Source organism: Antedon mediterranea, chromosome 2 (assembly GCF_964355755.1).
Source record: "Antedon mediterranea chromosome 2, ecAntMedi1.1, whole genome shotgun sequence".
NCBI classification, from domain to species: Eukaryota; Metazoa; Echinodermata; class Crinoidea; order Comatulida; family Antedonidae; genus Antedon; species Antedon mediterranea.
The window spans coordinates 23,755,712-23,773,390 of NC_092671.1; the positions used below are offsets into that span (position 1 = coordinate 23,755,712).

General features: G+C 33.5%; 1 protein-coding gene across 4 annotated transcripts in view; it reads left to right on the forward strand.

Annotated features, from left to right (window-relative positions):
• The first annotated feature begins 469 nt into the window (after window positions 1-469).
• Window positions 470-17,679, forward strand: part of LOC140040736 (programmed cell death 6-interacting protein-like) — a 57,024-nt gene continuing 39,814 nt past the window's right edge. The window contains exons 1-3 of one of the 4 annotated variants that reach the window (XM_072086893.1): window positions 470-500; window positions 13,995-14,049; window positions 16,020-16,089. In XM_072086893.1, coding sequence (XP_071942994.1) covers window positions 14,017-14,049; window positions 16,020-16,089 — 103 coding nt within the window. In that variant the 5' untranslated portion in view covers window positions 470-500; window positions 13,995-14,016. Of the gene's footprint in view, window positions 501-6,256; window positions 6,695-13,994; window positions 14,050-16,019; window positions 16,090-16,666; window positions 16,690-17,097; window positions 17,195-17,679 lie in introns of those variants that run through there. The other 3 variants (XM_072086891.1, XM_072086892.1, XM_072086894.1) reach the window with 3 other exon arrangements.

The window sequence follows — 17,679 nt, forward strand, 5'->3', positions numbered from 1 at the left end:
TAAAAATCAGTTTGATTAGCAATATTGCTAAACAAAATTTTTAAATGAAAATTTTCCCTGTTATAGGCTAATAAAAGCTAATTACGATTGACAATTGTTAGTGAAATATACATAATAACTAATCGTTATTTTTAAAAAAATAATCAGTCCATAAACTGATGCCAATCTTGGATGGGATCGCCGGGCGAAATAAAACTGTTAATAAACGTTGGGTAGAGCCCTCTATAGTTTTGAAGAAAACGTGCGTGCTGCTGACAGAGCCATATTATATGGCTCTGCCTGCTGACAATTTTCTAGCGCCCTCGGGACCACAGGCTGGAAAAAGTCTTGCGCCCTTGGACCAAAAAAGAACTACAGACTGGCCATGTGTTTCGACCCCTGCTCGATGAGAATGGGTATATGCCGGTAACGATACCGGCACGACGCCAGCATAATACCGGTATATTGCAGGCACATCTATGAGAAAGGGCGCTTTAGAGACATAAAACTAGGAGTAAGGAGTAAGAAAAGCATTTTTAATATTTTTTTGTATTTTTTATATTCGTATTTTAAAATAATGTATATAGTCTGTATATAGGGTATAAATGAATTATATATAAAAAAAATACATACCAAAAATAATTATATAACATTACTCATTAGTAAATGTATCTTCTACAGTACATTTATTAGTTAAGTGTTTACAATTTTAGATGTTGAGAATTATAGAAAAAAAAATATTAGAAAATTATGAAAAAAGGAGGATAAAAGAAAAGAAATATTAATGTTCTGATTCTAACAGTAACATTAAAAAATCACATAATGTTATATATATATATAACTTTATCCGCAAAATTAACCAAATTCAAAATTTACCTAATAATTCTGTTCTGGCTACATTAGATGTTTTATCATTGTATACTAATATCCCTCACGAAGAAGGAGCCGACGCATGTATTTTAAATTACATACAAATTCCAGGCAAACGTCTACTAAAGCTCATTTACGAGAACTGGTCATGTTGATTTTAACCAACAACAATTTTATTTTTGGAAATGACCATTACCTTCAAATTCATGGCACAGCGATGGGCACAAAAATGGCGCCATCTTTTGCAAATTTATTTATGGGACAATTTGAGGCCAATTTTCTGTCCCTCCAACCAAATAAACCACTTGTTTGGTTTAGATACATTGACGACATCTTCATGATCTGGACTCATGGTGAAGATAATTTGGAATCTTTTCTTCTCAATATTAATTCAGCCCACCCAACTATCAAATTTACAGCTACCAAATCCACTAGTAGCGTGGATTTTTTGGACACTATAGTGACCATAGAAAATGGTACACTCAAAACTGACCTATTCCGTAAACCCACGGATAAAAATATGTACCTGCTCCCTAGCAGTTGTCACCCCCGACACTGTACTAAAAACATACCGTACAGTCAAGCATTACGTATCAGACGTATCTGTTCTTCAGATTTAGATTTTCAGAATCGTACCGAAGAACTAACCGGACATCTCCGGAATAGAAATTACAAGAAGGAATAAATCGAAACTGCTATAAAGAAAGCAAAAGATATTCCTCGATGTCAAACACTGACGTACAAACTACGTCAGCCAAAAAATTCGACCAGAGTGCCATTGGTCACAACCTACCACCCTAGGTTGCCTCCATTACGGGCTATTATTGAGAAACATATGCCCATTCTACAGTCCACAGAACGTCTCAGGACTGTTTTTCCGGAACCACCCATTATTGCATTTCGTAGACCTCCCAACCTTCGTGACATATTAGTCAGATCCAAATTTAAGAGTGAAATTAACGCTCATGACAGCCAAAATTTGGGCAGTCACCTTTGCGGCAAATCTTGCAAAACTTGTTCATTGGTTGATTCTACTGAAAAATTTGAGAGTAACCAAACTGGCCGCATTTTCGGATAAGACAATCAATTAATTGTCTAACCAAAAACGTCATTTATCTCATATACTGTAGTATTTGTGGCAAACAGTACGTCGGAGGAACAAAAAACACTCTCCGTATGAGAATGACACAACATAGATCAGCTATCAAAACATTAAAGCTTGATCAACCTGTAGCCGAACATTTTAATTCAGCTGGTCACTCGATTGCAAATTTCAGAGTTATTGCAATAGACCACGATGTCAAATGGAGCGACAAAACTCGCAAAGACAAAGAAAACCACTGGGAATTACTACTTAAAACCACAAAACCTTTTGGACTTAACATTAGGAACATACTCCCAGATCGGTAAAATTATTCCATTGACTACCAAAATTTAAGTTTCAATATTAACCACCATTTAAGCTGTTTTTTAGTCTCATTCCAAAATTGTTTATATCTCTACCAAGCTACCTTCTTTGTTTTCTACTCTTATTCAGACTCCACCCTGGCTCCCTTTGTTATATTTCTTTTCCTGTCCACCCAGGCAGAACTTGCCAGCTTTATACTATGACGTTATCCAAATTCCTTCACTTGCACTGATGAAGGGCTAGTGTTGCCCGAAAGCTCTGCTAACTTTTCTGGCTGTTTACTTTATCGTTTTGATTTAGCTTTTCGCTTTTTATTTTTGTATCTCCATTGAGATCCAGTCATTTTTTTCAGTAATTTACTGAAAACAATGACAATGCTGTGGGTATCAGTGGCTGGATCAATTTGATCTCTGTTGCGCGTGCGTACAACTGAGGACTAGTGCTGTTCCGCCGTACCACGCCGAGAATGTTAAAGAGTCGCTATCCAATCGAGTTCGAACAATACCATTGGTATTGGTTAGTGGTCTAATGGTTAGGACATCTGCATATCAAGCAGGCGGTCCGAGTTCGAGTCTCGGTTGGGGCGACTTTTTCTCATTCTCACAGATTTCCTCATCTTTATCGTTTCACATTAATTAATTAAATTTAGTATGTCATCGGGCGGTTTAGAATTAATGTTCTTTGCCTGTTGTGTTTATATATATAAAAGTATCTCTTCGGAGATCCCGCCTCGTGAATAAAAATACTGAAAGATGAGGGCGTATCAATTTGATCTCTGTTGCGCGTGCGTACAACTGAGGACTAGTGCTGTTCCGCCGTACCACGCCGAGAATGTTAAAGAGTCGCTATCCAATCGAGTTCGAACAATACCATGAAAGTCCCAGTGGTCTAATGGTTAGGACATCTGCATATCAAGCAGGCGGTCCGAGTTCGAGTCTCGGTTGGGGCGACTTTTTCTCATTCTCACAGATTTCCTCATCTTTGTCGTTTCAAAAATTAATTAAATAATTTTCAGTGTATCACCGGGCGGTTGGGAATTTATTTCTATGCCTGTTGTGTTTATATAAATATAAAAAGTATCTCTCGAGATCCCGCTTAGTGAATAAATATACTGAATTATAGATGAGGGCGTATCATTTTGATCTCTGGTGCGCGTGCGTACAACTGAGGACTAGTTGTGTTCCAACCGTATACCACGCCGAGAATGTTAAAGGGTCGTTATCCGATCGAGTTAAAGAACAATACAATGAAAGCCTCAGTGGTCTAATGGTTAGGGCACCTGCATATCAAGCAGACGGTCCGAGTTCGAGTCTCGGTTGGGGCGACTTTTTCTCATTCTCACAGATTTCCTCATCTTTATCGTTTCAAAAATTAATTAAATAATTTTCAGTGTATCACCGGGCGGTTTGGAATTTATTTCTATGCCTGTTGTGTTTATATATATTGCACTGATGAAGGGCTAGTGTTGCCCGAAAGCTCTGCTAACTTTTCTGGCTGTTTACTTTATCGTTTTGATTTAGCTTTTCGCTTTTTATTTTTGTATCTCCATTGAGATCCAGCCACTGATACCCACAGCATTGTCATTTTTTTCAGTAATTTGCCTTTGGATTTATATATATATATATATATAAACCAAACAAAAGTAAGGATAACAATGAAATAGTTATTATTATTAGAAATAATTGTATTAATCTGTTGAAGATGAAATGAATAAATAGTGGTTAACGCCACAAAAGAGAAAAGAAAAACTCGCTTCGGTTGCGTACCACCTAGGTCATGTCCACAGATGGTTCTCGAATACACAGAAATGTCAGCGTAAAAATGGCGATTTCAAATGTACGTACCGCAGGACTATAAATACATTGTCGTTTTCAGAAACGAACAAATAGACAGGATGATTAATGTAGTCAACTAATACCAATAATTATAAATTGTTCCTGACACCTTTTTAAAATAGCCTAAAAAGTCTGGACAATCTTTTTGGAATTTGTCGGTGAGAAAAATCACCCTTTTCCTAAAATCATATTCTTCATGACATGCTAATAACCCTTATGTAGGCCTATTATTAAATATAGAAAAAATGATTTGTTTTCGGACTGATATTTTTACACCATTTTGTCCAAGTATCTACGAATGTAATTTTTTTGATGATGTGTAGATAACACTAAATCAGATGAAGGGAATGTTTAATCACTTTAGTCATGGCAAGTTCCTCGTCTGATCCAAACATAAGTGAATTCCCGCCAATCTGTGAATCACCAATTCCATCAATAAGTTTGCCCTAAAGATGAGAAAGAAACCGGAGCATTACTGGATGTAAATGTTTGCCTTTACGCATTAAGTTCTTGTTATGGTATACAGTTGTTACATAACAAGGTCCTAAGTTAAATGTTCTGTCGATTCCAAGTACAGACGGGCTTGTTGCAAAATTGTTTAATGTCCTGCAATTGTTCATTGAAATATAAGATTACGGATGGAAGGGAGGAGGAGGAGCGGAAATACTGGCGTAATGAAGTATAACATGATTGGAATTTTAATAGGAAGAGAAGAAAGAAGGCTGGGGGCCGCGGTATCAAAATTAGATATTTTAATTATCCGCCAATACGACACCTATATATTATTTTACACAGTTAACGTACTTAAACCATAATATGCCTATCATAGCTATGTATATCCCTCTCATTTGGAAGTTAACTTTAGCTGATAATACCTTTAAAAAACGCATTACAAACATCGTACACTGTCCAAGTGATATAAACAATCTAAAAAATCTGGCAGTCGCTGAATACATCGGGGTCCAACCAGGAAAATGTGAGCCACATGGTAATTCCAAAAAGAGGAACCAAGAATTCTTAGGACATCTGAAACAACGCGTAAACAAATTTAACAATTCGTTACCACTGCAACACCGAGAGAAGTTTAATAACAAATGGTATTAAATGATGCCGATTGCAACCCGCCGAGAGACCTTATACAGGTACAAAACATCAAGCATACCGAGACCATCAAATTGCATCCAAACCAACATAGAAAGAACACGGCAGAAGACGACATCCAAACACTGTTATGTATAAATATAGAAAAAATGATTTGTTTTCGGACTGATATTTTTACACCAATTTTGTCCAAGTATCTACGAATGTTATTTTTTAGATGATGTGTACTTAACACTAAATCAGATGAAGGGAATGCTTGTTTAATCGCATGGCAAGTTCCTCGTCTGATCCAAACATAAGTGAATTCCCGCCAATCTGTAAATCACCAATTCCATCAATAAGTTTGCACTGAAGATGAGAAAGAAACCGGTGGTAGGCCTACGTTGTTTTGGCCATCCCAATGTAAAAAAAAAACCGGACCGGAGCATTACTGGATGTAAATGTTTGCCTTTTTAGACTATTTTAAAAAGGTGTCAGAAACAATTTATAATTTTTTTTTTTTCTCTTTTGTGGCGTTAACCACTATTAAGTTAATTTCATTCTCAAATGATCAATACAATGATATTACACTTCATCCAAATATAATATTCCCTTATTATTCAGATTTTTTTTCCAGTCATTTTCTTGTACTTTCTTTTATCTTTTATACGATTTGATCGAAACAGTTCGGTCAGTTATATATATAGGCCTATAAATATATTCGATCTTGATATCTAAAAAATCAGATATCTGAGATCTGAGTTTCTAGTAGGCACCCGTTAAGCGTGGTTCCCACTAGCGACGCAACGCAAGGACGTAACGCAACGAAAGTGAATTGACCAATCACAAGCGATGGCTTATTCGCTTGTGATTGCTAAAGCGTGGTTCCCACTAGCGACGCAACACAAGGACGTAACGCAACGCAAGTGAATTCACCAATCACAAGCGATGGCTTATTCGCTTGTGATTGCTAACTGTCTATAACTTCGCTTTTCATATTGGTTAAAACGCTTGCGTTGCGTTTACGTCCTTGCGTTACGTTCTAGTGAGAACCAAGCTTTACTGTCTATAACTTCGCTTGTCATTGGTTAAAACAATTGCGTTGCGTTTACGTCCTTGCGTTACGTTCTAGTGGGAACCAAGCTTTATTATCCCGTGATAATTTTTCAGCAGATGATGATGCCCATGAGTCACAACATAAATGACGTCATTTGACTGTCTCAACACTCCCGAATCGACCCTATCACACAATAGAGCCTCGCGACCGTACTCTGGCCTGGACTGACTGGCGAGTCCGCGTCTAAAAGAGCAAAATGGCTGCGTTTATTTCAGTTCCTTTAAAGAATAGTCAGGAGGTTAACCTTGTTCCACCATTGAAGAAGTTCATTCAACGTACATACAATAAAGATGGCGGTTCTGATGAAGATACTATTCAGGCCTTAACCGATTTAAATACACAGAGAATTAATGCTGTTTGTCGAAAACTAGACAAACATGAAAACTCGATTGACACTCTTCAACGGTACGTATCAATTGGAAACAGTCATATATATAGAGAGTCAAGCGGCGGTGGAGACACCACCGGCGATCGGGTGCGAGACAATCGGGTTTGTTTTAGTCTTGGTTCGGCCCGTTCGTGATAGGTGTGTAGGTTCAGCTAAGCCCATAATGGATATATATGATGCTAGTCTAGGCCAAAACATCTTTGTCTTATGCCGATTGTTAGTTGCGAAACTGCAGTAGCGCCGTTGTAGGCAAGGCCTAGGCTATGTAGCCTAGGAGGTTTACGATTAAATCGGTCGCGATAAAATCAACTTCCGGTATTTTGTATGGCGCGCCGCTAGAGTTATAATACGTTTGATGATATCGGTCACGTTTGAAATCGGTCGCTCTATTTTGTATGGAGCGAGATGCAAGCGAGAAGGATATACATTTTTTTTTTCGTTTATATAGGCCTACCTAGATTTAATTGATATTTTTTGGGAACTAGGCCTAGGCTAGGCCTATATTATTTATGTGGATATTTTTTATTTGGTTAATAAATATTATCTAGGCTAGGCCTAATTAAATTTTTATTTTATTTTACAGGTCTCGGAAAAAGATCTGTCTTTCAAAATATTATATTATATTAGGCATATAATATGTTTACTCTATATTAGGGATACCGAGAGCTGACTCCATTTTCATTACCACGATTAAACAGCGCGCACGTTACTATGCGCGCAATGTCATTGACGCGGTGTTTTTTTACTTTGGTAAACACTTTTTATTAGGTAATTGTTCTGAAAATAAATTAATTATAAATATATCATTTTGAGTATATATTTATTTACCTATTATTCTATAAGATCAAGTATTTTTTATTTCCATTTCATTCAACCAAAAATGTGAATATAGTGGTTAAAAGATCGTTATCGCCTAGCGCGTATAGCTTTTGTTTACTACAAAACCCTCGGAAGGCTCAATGACCTACCATTTCAACCTTATTTTTGTAGTTGAGCCTCTTATGACCTCAAAATGTTTTTTATTCCTACACCAAGATAATATAGTTCCACATACCATGTGCTTGTTACTAAGAAAAATATTAATTTTAACTGCTAAAAAAACAATTTTATCCCGATATGAGGCCTTTATGATTCGAATATTTCATAGTAACAACCCATATACCATAAAAAATATCCGTTTAGTCCATTTTTTAAATAATTTTTGAAAAATTCCGAGGGGCTCAACTACAAAAACGCCATTTTATGGTATGATGTCATCGCAAGCCAATCAAACCTCCGCATTTGACCGCTCCGCAAGTCTCACGGTTGAACGATTTTGGATTCTCGCCCTTTGATTGGTTGACGCGATTCAACACACAGCGGAATAATTTTCTCGCGAGTGCCGTGAAGTCACATGGTGTCAGGCCTGTCCAATTACACAGGAAAATAATGCATTGAAATTCTTCGAACGAGGTTAAATAAACACTCTTTTTTATATAATAAATAAGTAATATCATATTTTATTGAATTTTACAATGTTGATATATAAAATATGTTACTTAAAATCGTGATTTTATATAATTATTTTTACGAAAAATGACTAGTTCATACAATTGTCGACTGAGGGCGCAATTTGTTTACATCGTTCGTGGCTAAAAACGATCATTTTCGGCGATGTTTTAAACCCTATATTTCGAAAACTACAAGTCATATTTTCATAATTCTTTCTTTATTATAATATTGATACAAAATACTAACAGGCAATGTATAATTTGTTTGAAAAATATTAACTTTTAATTTTACATCGTTATCCCTATCTATATATGTACTGTAATTGATATATTATATAGATAATAATTTTAATATACGTCTGTCTTTTATTATGCAAACAATTACTGTACGTAAAAGAGACACATTTTTTTAAAAACAATAATTTTTACAATGTATAACGTGTAAGGACTTTTTATTGATCTTTCTAAGGCTTTTAACACAATTGGTCATGATATTCTTTTATTTAAGTTATCCCATTATGGTACAGTATTCGAGGGTTTGCATTAAATTTGTTTAAAAGTTACTTAGCAAATCGTTCTCAATGTACTAGATACTCAAACTACCTATCTCATTTTTCATCAGTCACATGCGGTGTCCCCCAAGGCTCTCTATTAGGTCCTCTTTTATTTATTTTATACATTAATGATTTATATCGATGCTCTAATCTTCTCTCGTTTTTTCTCTATGCAGTTGACAAAACCTTTCTATTCTTCTCCAAATATCCAATCTCTTTTTGATGATCTAAATACCAACTTAATGTACGTGTCCATTTATTTTTCCAGTAACAAGTTATCTATTAATTATAAAAAGTGCAGCTTTTTTCTTTTTCGGAGTCCCCAAAAAGACCGATTTATTAACACTACGCCACATAAGATTTTGATTGACAATTGTGATATTCCATGTGTTGAAGGAGCAAAGTTTCTAGGTGTTTATCTCGATAGTGGTCTAAACATGGAAAACTCACATTAAAGAAATCGAGAACAAAACTTCCAAGAGCCTTGGTGTCATTTTTTAGACTCATTCATTCCCCTGAATATCCTTTGTATTATTTACTGTTCTTTAATTCTTCCCTGTCTGAGCTATTGTATGAGCTAATACTTAACCTACCAATCTCTTCAAACTTCACATTATACAAAAAAAGGCTACTCACATTAAATCTGGCGTTCCACCCTGGTCTCATTCTTCTCTTTTCTTTTCGTGTACTCATCAATAAATTTCCTTCTTCCTAAAGCATCTGTGTAATCTGTTCACCCCAAATTCTGTTCGTCACTCGTACTGTACAAGAAACCAATCTAAGATTCATATACCGAAACATCGCACTAATTATTTTCAACATAACATAAGATTTTCTGGCTCCAATTTATGGAATAATTTACCTTCTGACATCGGCAACTCTATTTCAAAGAAAGCGTTTTCCTCCAAACTCAAGAATTACCTTATTGAAAAGTATTACATTTTTTTATTTTTTCTTTTAATTATTTACGATTCTCTTTTTACAGTCTTTTGTCAGGATTTGATCAGTTTTCTTTCTGTTGATCGTATTTTCCACCTATTAGTGTCTTGTCATGTCCCTGTTTATACGTCCTGAATTTTGAATTTAGTTATTTTAAAATGGTATTTAAATAGTCTTTATCACCTTTGTCTGTAAATAGGCTGACCTGCCTCAAGATTTCTATCTTATTGGGCACTGCCTACTTTCTTTTATTGATTACTTTATACTTTTTAATCATAATATTTATAATTCTTGACTTGTTATATACTTTACCTGAATACATTATGTTTACATCATTTTCTTGAAGGAAGACAATAAATGTTAAGTTGAAATTGAAATATAAAATTAAATGTTTGAACAAGAAAAACTGTACTTATGGCTATTTATTTATCAAACCCTACCCAAAATTGTTTAATAATCTAGAATAGAACTCAGTATTTTGTTAACTTGTGTACGTACATATTCATGGCTATTATAAACATGTGCATAACGATGCTTAAAGTGGAGCTTCACTCAGACTTTCTCAGCTTATATTGTTTAAATATGTTTAATTGAAAGTGATTACATTTGAATATTCAGTGCCAGCATATGATAACTTTTCCATCGAGGGCCTATATCCACACTGTAGTATTAACTCTGACTGTTATGTAAAAGTAAACTGGGACAAAGTATCAACAAATGATATCGATAAATGTTGTATGATTACTGACCAACTTTTGAGTAGACTTAATGTAAGTAGTGAAGGTTTTACTTGCTCTCATGACAAATGTTTGAATGAGGAGCATATCAATAAAATAGAAGCTGTATAATGATGTTGTTTAGTGCCTTCAACAAGCATCTGATATTGCCTTCAATAACTCAAAAAGGGGAAAGAATAATAATGCACATATCGTTCCTGGATGGAATGACCATGTCTCGGATTTACACAGTATTGCTAGAGAAGCCTTCTTGTTTTGGAAAGAGAATGGTAAACCTAGAAATGATCCATTATATGCAGCAATGAAAACATCTCGCTCTAGATTCAAATTACCTCTTAGAACTTAGAACTAATGAAAACCAATCAGAGCAGATTCTATGGCCCAATCGTTTACTCAAAATGATTATCAATCTTTCTGGAAACAGATTAAAAAATCTAAAACCAACTCTATACTTTCCAACTCAATTGATCAGGCTAAAGGTGAAGATGAAATTTGTGAACAATGGGCTAATCATTATGAATCATTATTTAATTGTATCTCTGATGTTTCCAATGAAAATGATATGATATGTTATACATGCATACGACTGTTTATGTACTAATTCTTTGCAAATTAATGATTTTATTAATGAAAGCACTCAGAAACTGAGTGAAGTACTTGGCAAAATATATCCACTGATGACTCGGAGCATGTTGAAAGATACATTTTTTTGTCTTAGGTATTAGCTTTACATTGTTACAATCCTGCTGGGGTTAATAATTTGTTTAAATAATTTTTGGATACAAACAACTCCGGCATTGCAACAATGACCTTTCTAAAATCAAGATTGACCAGAATAATTATCGAGGAGTGTCTTGAAGCTGTGCCGATTTGCGGCGCCTCTGCCTTAACCCATGTAGTAAGCTTAAACGCTTGACCAGTCGACTAATGTTTTGGTCCATATCAAAGAATATGCCCATGTTAAAAGAAGACAGAATGCGTGCTATTTAATATATCGTACGGAAGATAAGCTTTTGTGACAAACAATATATCAATTTACCTGAAAATCAATAGGCATGTTCTGTAAGTATATACCTATGTACAGAATGAAATAAGGAAGGACACACACTGGTACTAACAAAACTAATTATCAACTAACAATAGTTTAATTTGAATAACAATAGAACAGCAACGCCAAAAACAAACGGGTGAATTTGAAAAGAAATAGGTTTTTTAAAACTATTTGTATGAAAAAGCCGGTACATTGAATCAACTTTTGTTTTAAAATTACAAATCACAAATTATAACCCTTGCCTCTTGTCCAAAAATGGATAGATATACAGTCATTATATACTGTACATATTGTATATGGCATATAATAGGCACAACTCAGCACTATAAGCGTATAATAGGATGGCATACATCAACATTTTCCGTTCATATGTTAAATTACGTGCATGTAAAAAAAAAAAAAAATTAATTTTAGTAAAATGATAAAAATGATCACCTATAATAATTCGTCAAAGTGACGAATTAAATTTGAAGTTGTCTTTTCTATTTAACTTTTCTACAACTCAGTCAGACATGTACTTCATCGGAGTGAAAATCTAAATTCTTGAACTATGATCTAATCTGATACATACTATAAAAGATTACATTTATAATTTACAGTCCCTTTCTTTTTTATGCAAAAAATAAAGAATACTAAAATCAAACATTGAAAAGTCATTTTGTAGTTTTAATCAGGTTATTTAAAAAATAATGATTTAGCTTATAAAAAATAAAAAACAGTTAATCAAATACAAACCCATTGAATTTCAGACAATAGGCTTCCAGTTTACTACTCTTTTTTTAAAAAATTATGTCAAAAACACAACAACACAAAAACATTAAAACAAAAAATATTTTGAACTGAAAAATATATACCACCTATTTCTATATTACAAATAACATAAGAAAATGCAAATGGATAGATATACAGTCATTATATACTGTACATATTGTATATGGCATATAATAGGCACAACTCAGCACTATAAGCGTATAATAGGATGGCATACATCAACATTTTCCGTTCATATGTTAAATTACGTGCATGTAAAAAAAAAAAAAAATTAATTTTAGTAAAATGATAAAAATGATCACCTATAATTCGTCAAAGTGACGAATTAAATTTGAAGTTGTCTTTTCTATTTAACTTTTCTACAACTCAGTCAGACATGTACTTCATCGGAGTGAAAATCTAAATTCTTGAACTATGATCTAATCTGATACATACTATAAAAGATTACATTTATAATTTACAGTCCCTTTCTTTTTTATGCAAAAAATAAAGAATACTAAAATCAAACATTGAAAATCATTTTGTAGTTTTAATCAGGTTATTTAAAAAATAATGATTTAGCTTATAAAAAATAAAAAACAGTTAATCAAATACAAACCCATTGAATTTCAGACAATAGGCTTCCAGTTTACTACTCTTTTTTTAAAAAATTATGTCAAAAACACAACAACACAAAAACATTAAAACAAAAAATATTTTGAACTGAAAAATATATACCACCTATTTCTATATTACAAATAACATAAGAAAATGCAAATTTCAACCATTTATCTAGAAACACTACACAGAAATTACATGAATCCCCACGATAATTTTAATGGAAACCGCAAGAGCCTGCACTATGGTTGCTTTTGAAGCGTTACCATCAGAGTTATAGCTCTTTGAAAAACATAAACAAATTTCCATGTATGAAATTCCTGAAAACACCCCTAAGAAATATAATGGTATTTCCTAAAATCAATAATTGATTTACGTAAATTTTTGTTTACATTAGAGCATGATTGGTACAAAAAGATTTCACAAAAACAATTAACAAATTCTTTTTCGTTTTTAAGGTGCCATATCTAAATAATGTCAAAATTCACATGCCAAAATGATAAAATTTGCATTTTTGGGGGGGGGGGGGGGGGGAAATCACACACCTGTATCATGGCAACCATTAATTTTTTTTCTAAATATTTAAGTTTTCTTATATTACCTAAAGTGTGATTAATTACCAAAGTATGAGGAAAATCCATTTTTTGACATTTGGCCACTTTTTAATGAAATCGGTTGATATTTGTAGTCAACCGCTCTTAACTTTTTGAGATAATCATTACACAAAATAGTGTACAGAGAGAAATAAAGAAGAAGAATAAGAAGAATAAAGATTTCATACAATAACAATAAGTGATCATTTTATTTTAAATGATCACCTAATACAAGAAGCCCTATATTTAAAATTGAAAAACCCATCTCTAAACAATTAACTTCCTAACAAAAAAATCTATCTGAATATTTAAATACTCACCTGTATAAAGGTCTAATGAATACATACCGTATTTAATTGCACTGATGATGATTATTTTAATTTGGTTATGCTGTCAGAAGTTCGGCAACATTATTTACGATATCACCTTAAACACTTGGGTGTCAATAAAGGACTTACGAAAGTTGGAAAAGCTCTAAAAAAAATCTGTAAAAGCAGCAGTCGATAAACTACTTAAAAAATATTGATTCTATTATGAATATATATTTGCTCATTAGATTGACAAGTACTTGATTTTATTCCATAGATACTATGATCAGCTTGCTGTGATGGATGCAAAATTACCTGTATCAGAAGACATGGTATGTAAAATTGCAGTCTTATGCTGCCACTTTGCTTTTCCCAACTCTATAAAGAGTCACTAGTGTCCGATTCAGGGTTCTTACCATGCTGGTCAGCCCCACCCGTCACCAACATGCTCCTGCCCGGCACTATTTTTAAAATTGTCTATAATAAAAAACTTTTTTTTTAACAGGGACATACTGTATTAAATTTGCATGTGTAAATCAATGAATATGAGGTGTTAATATTCAATTACTCATTTCTTAGACAATGAGCATCCTAGTGACAATAGATTTAAAACAAAGCTTTATTTTTTGTAACAGCGACATATGGGACATTAATAACAATTACTCATTTCCTAGACGTTAGGCACGTTCACATAAGATTTTAACGTGCTTTCGTACTATCGTGATATTGAATATCACGTTAGCAGGAAGAATGTTCACATAGAATTTAACATCATGATACTGCATGCTAAAGGCCCATTTACACTAGGACGATAACAATAGACGATAATTAATAGACAAATGTTCAGTAATAAACAATGAGTAATGTCAGACACCTTTCCAGCGTGGTATAGCCTAGCCACCTAGGCCTACGATTATTTTGTTAATAAAGTAGACTTTTTCACTGACATTTGCATGTAAAACATCTTTTTAAGACTCTCTCTCTAACTTGTCCAGATTTTCTGGGGGAAATAACCAATTTTTGGGTAGGCATGGATCTAAATAAAAAATCGGGGAAAATCACTTCACTTTTCAACTTTCAACCACATCATACTGTCAAGCACTTCAAAAGTGACAGGCTGGGCACGAGTAACTGTAAGTTTACAAAATGGTGAAAAATATGCTCAATTTAAAATTAATAAGATCGTCAGAATGCTCAGGAACCCCTATTTTGCATTTCATTTTCTTAAAGTGTATGCATCATATGTATGATTTATTATGAAACTAAGAAAAAAAATTATGATTCATTGCGGTATGTAATAATCTATCTGCACCAAAGTGGTTACTGCATTGTAAATACATGGAGGAATCTTTCTTAAACTTTTATTCAGGTGTACAGTATATATGGCTCGGTGGTCTTTGATACCTCGTCTATAGCACTTGCGTTTCACCTTGGGAAATGAAACGAAATACTATTTTTTTATATCCGTATTTAAATTTATTTGTTAGTGTATAAATTATACGCCTGATTTATTATGAAATCTAGAGAAACTTATGTCTTTATTATTATTATTTTTATTCTAATAAACGTCTAAAACTTCTCACAAGTTTATGTAATGGCTCCCTGTTGAGCTGGGTAATGTTATTTGAAGGTTTGCATCGCGAAATCAATATGTTGATTTACAGTTTGCGGTACATCAACCTATTTGGGATTTGCTTACATCATTGAGTTTAGGAGAGGAGGTTCCATACTATATGTAAAGTGGTCGCTTACAAGAGGTGGTCACCAATGAGGGTGTTCTCTAAGGATGGTTGCTTTGGGAAGGTGGTTGCTTATGAGATATTTGCTTTTAGGGAAGGGGTAGCTTACGATGGGTGGTCTCTTTGGGGAAGTGGTAGCTTGCAAAATATGGTAAATTTATAGGTGTGGTCACTTGCACTTGCTTAAAGAGAGGTAGTCACGGACAAGTTTGGTCGCTTTTGATGGTTGCTTTGGGAAGGCGGTCACTTACAAGATGGCTGCTTTTAATAAGGTGGTCACTATGTTAGCTGTTGGTATTTTTACATTACGGTAGCTGGAGGTTTAACTACATAAGCGGTGGACTGGTCTACATCATCAACGGTTGTTACGACAATAACTTTATTGAAATCAAAAATAAGTACTGTACTTATAAAATGGCAATAGGTATCTACTCTTGGTTGATACGGTTTAGTTAATAGATTTAACTTAAAATTTATTTGGCTTTGCAATAATTGTGTTTTTTTTTAAAATAAAATTTACAAAGTCGTTGATCCTTTCCTCCTTTTTTTTGTTGGTATTTTAGGCTGTTATTAAATTTACTTGGCAAGATGCATTTGACAAAGGGTCTCTCTTAGGAGGAGCAAAAAAGCAGAGTAAGTATCACCCTGAAGAAGTTTAAATTTTAACAACAAATGCAATATCATACAATTCTGAATATGTGTACCGCCAAACCAAAACCAGGCGTTTGTCGGCAGCAAGGGATTTCTGTAAAATGCTTCTGAATGTGTAAAACCTATATCTTGACCATTTTTAGTTTTTTAAATAATCTTACAGAAAATTTACCGTAGATTCCAAAAATCTATGTATTTTAAAGAAATTATAAGTATAAATCAATGAAAATAACATTTTAATGAGACCCCCTTTTTCGTCTTTGGTGAAAAAATCAAGTTCTATTCTGTAATTTGTGTCTATTTCTAACCAACTTTTACCTCTTTGATTATGAGAAGACCCCTTAATGTGTGGTATTTTTAGAAAGCTCGTGAAAAAATCTTTCCAAAGATAAAGGTTGTAGGTCATGTAAAATAATAGTATAGCCAATCAAACACATTCTTTAATAACCTTTTGGTATAAGCAAACCAGTCTTGTTGCTACGGAATCCTGAAACAGGCAATTTGATTGGCTAACAGAGTGGCTCAAGTCAATGAAGCGTTAAATTTGCCTTTAACAGCTATTCAAAGTACACTGAGGAAGCGGTAAGGTTTTAACAAAACTTTCTTACTGTAAAAAACATTCAATATTAATTCATACTTGCTATTTATGCATCCTAGATAATAATAAAACAACATAGAATAGTTTAATGATTTATATAATATGAAAAGTAGATATATTGGCTTCACTAGCGAATCATAAACAACAAGAGGTTAGAAAGTACGAAATGACTTTCTAGCGCGACACACTCAGTTTGGTGAACACAGAAACACTTTTGATCAAAATATTAGGCCTAGCCTAGGCATAAGATAAGAGATGAACTGTATGCCAGCTTAGTACTTCAAGTTAGCCTAGTAAAACCACCTAGCATACCTTGGTCTAGGCCTAGCCCAAAAAAATGATTTTTAAATGTGTTTAAAAAAGTTTAATTTAATTTTTCATTCTGTTTTCAGATCTTGATTGGTAATACTGTAATGTAATACCAATAATAGTTTTGACAGTGGTGGTGATGCTGTTGCTACTTTCTCTTCTCAAAGAACTCCAATAATGGTGATACGGTGCTTAATATAACTTTACAAAAATGACTTTGATTCTGATGATACATGACACATGTATTCTATTATGCAACGTAACCCTGAATAAAACCGTGAAATAATTGTATCGAAAAGATGATAATACTGTTGTTGTAACACGCAGCCTAAAATGACCAAAATTTTATAATTTAAAGTGTACCAATTGTAAATAAATTTAAACACATCAAACACAATCAACTGTCTGTGTATCATTAATTTTGGTTCATTTCTATGTGTTGTATTTTATTGTCACTTTATTAATAGTACAGTACTTATTTATAGTTATTACAAGCCTCACACATAACATAAGTTTAGTAAAAAAAAGTTTACTAACGTATGTTGTTATTTGAAGTCTCATTTGACAATGTTAATGTTACTGGATTTCTTTGAAAATTTCAATGATTATATAAAAATGTATTAGTTACATTTGTGCTAAATTTCAAAGTCATAGGTATACTAGAA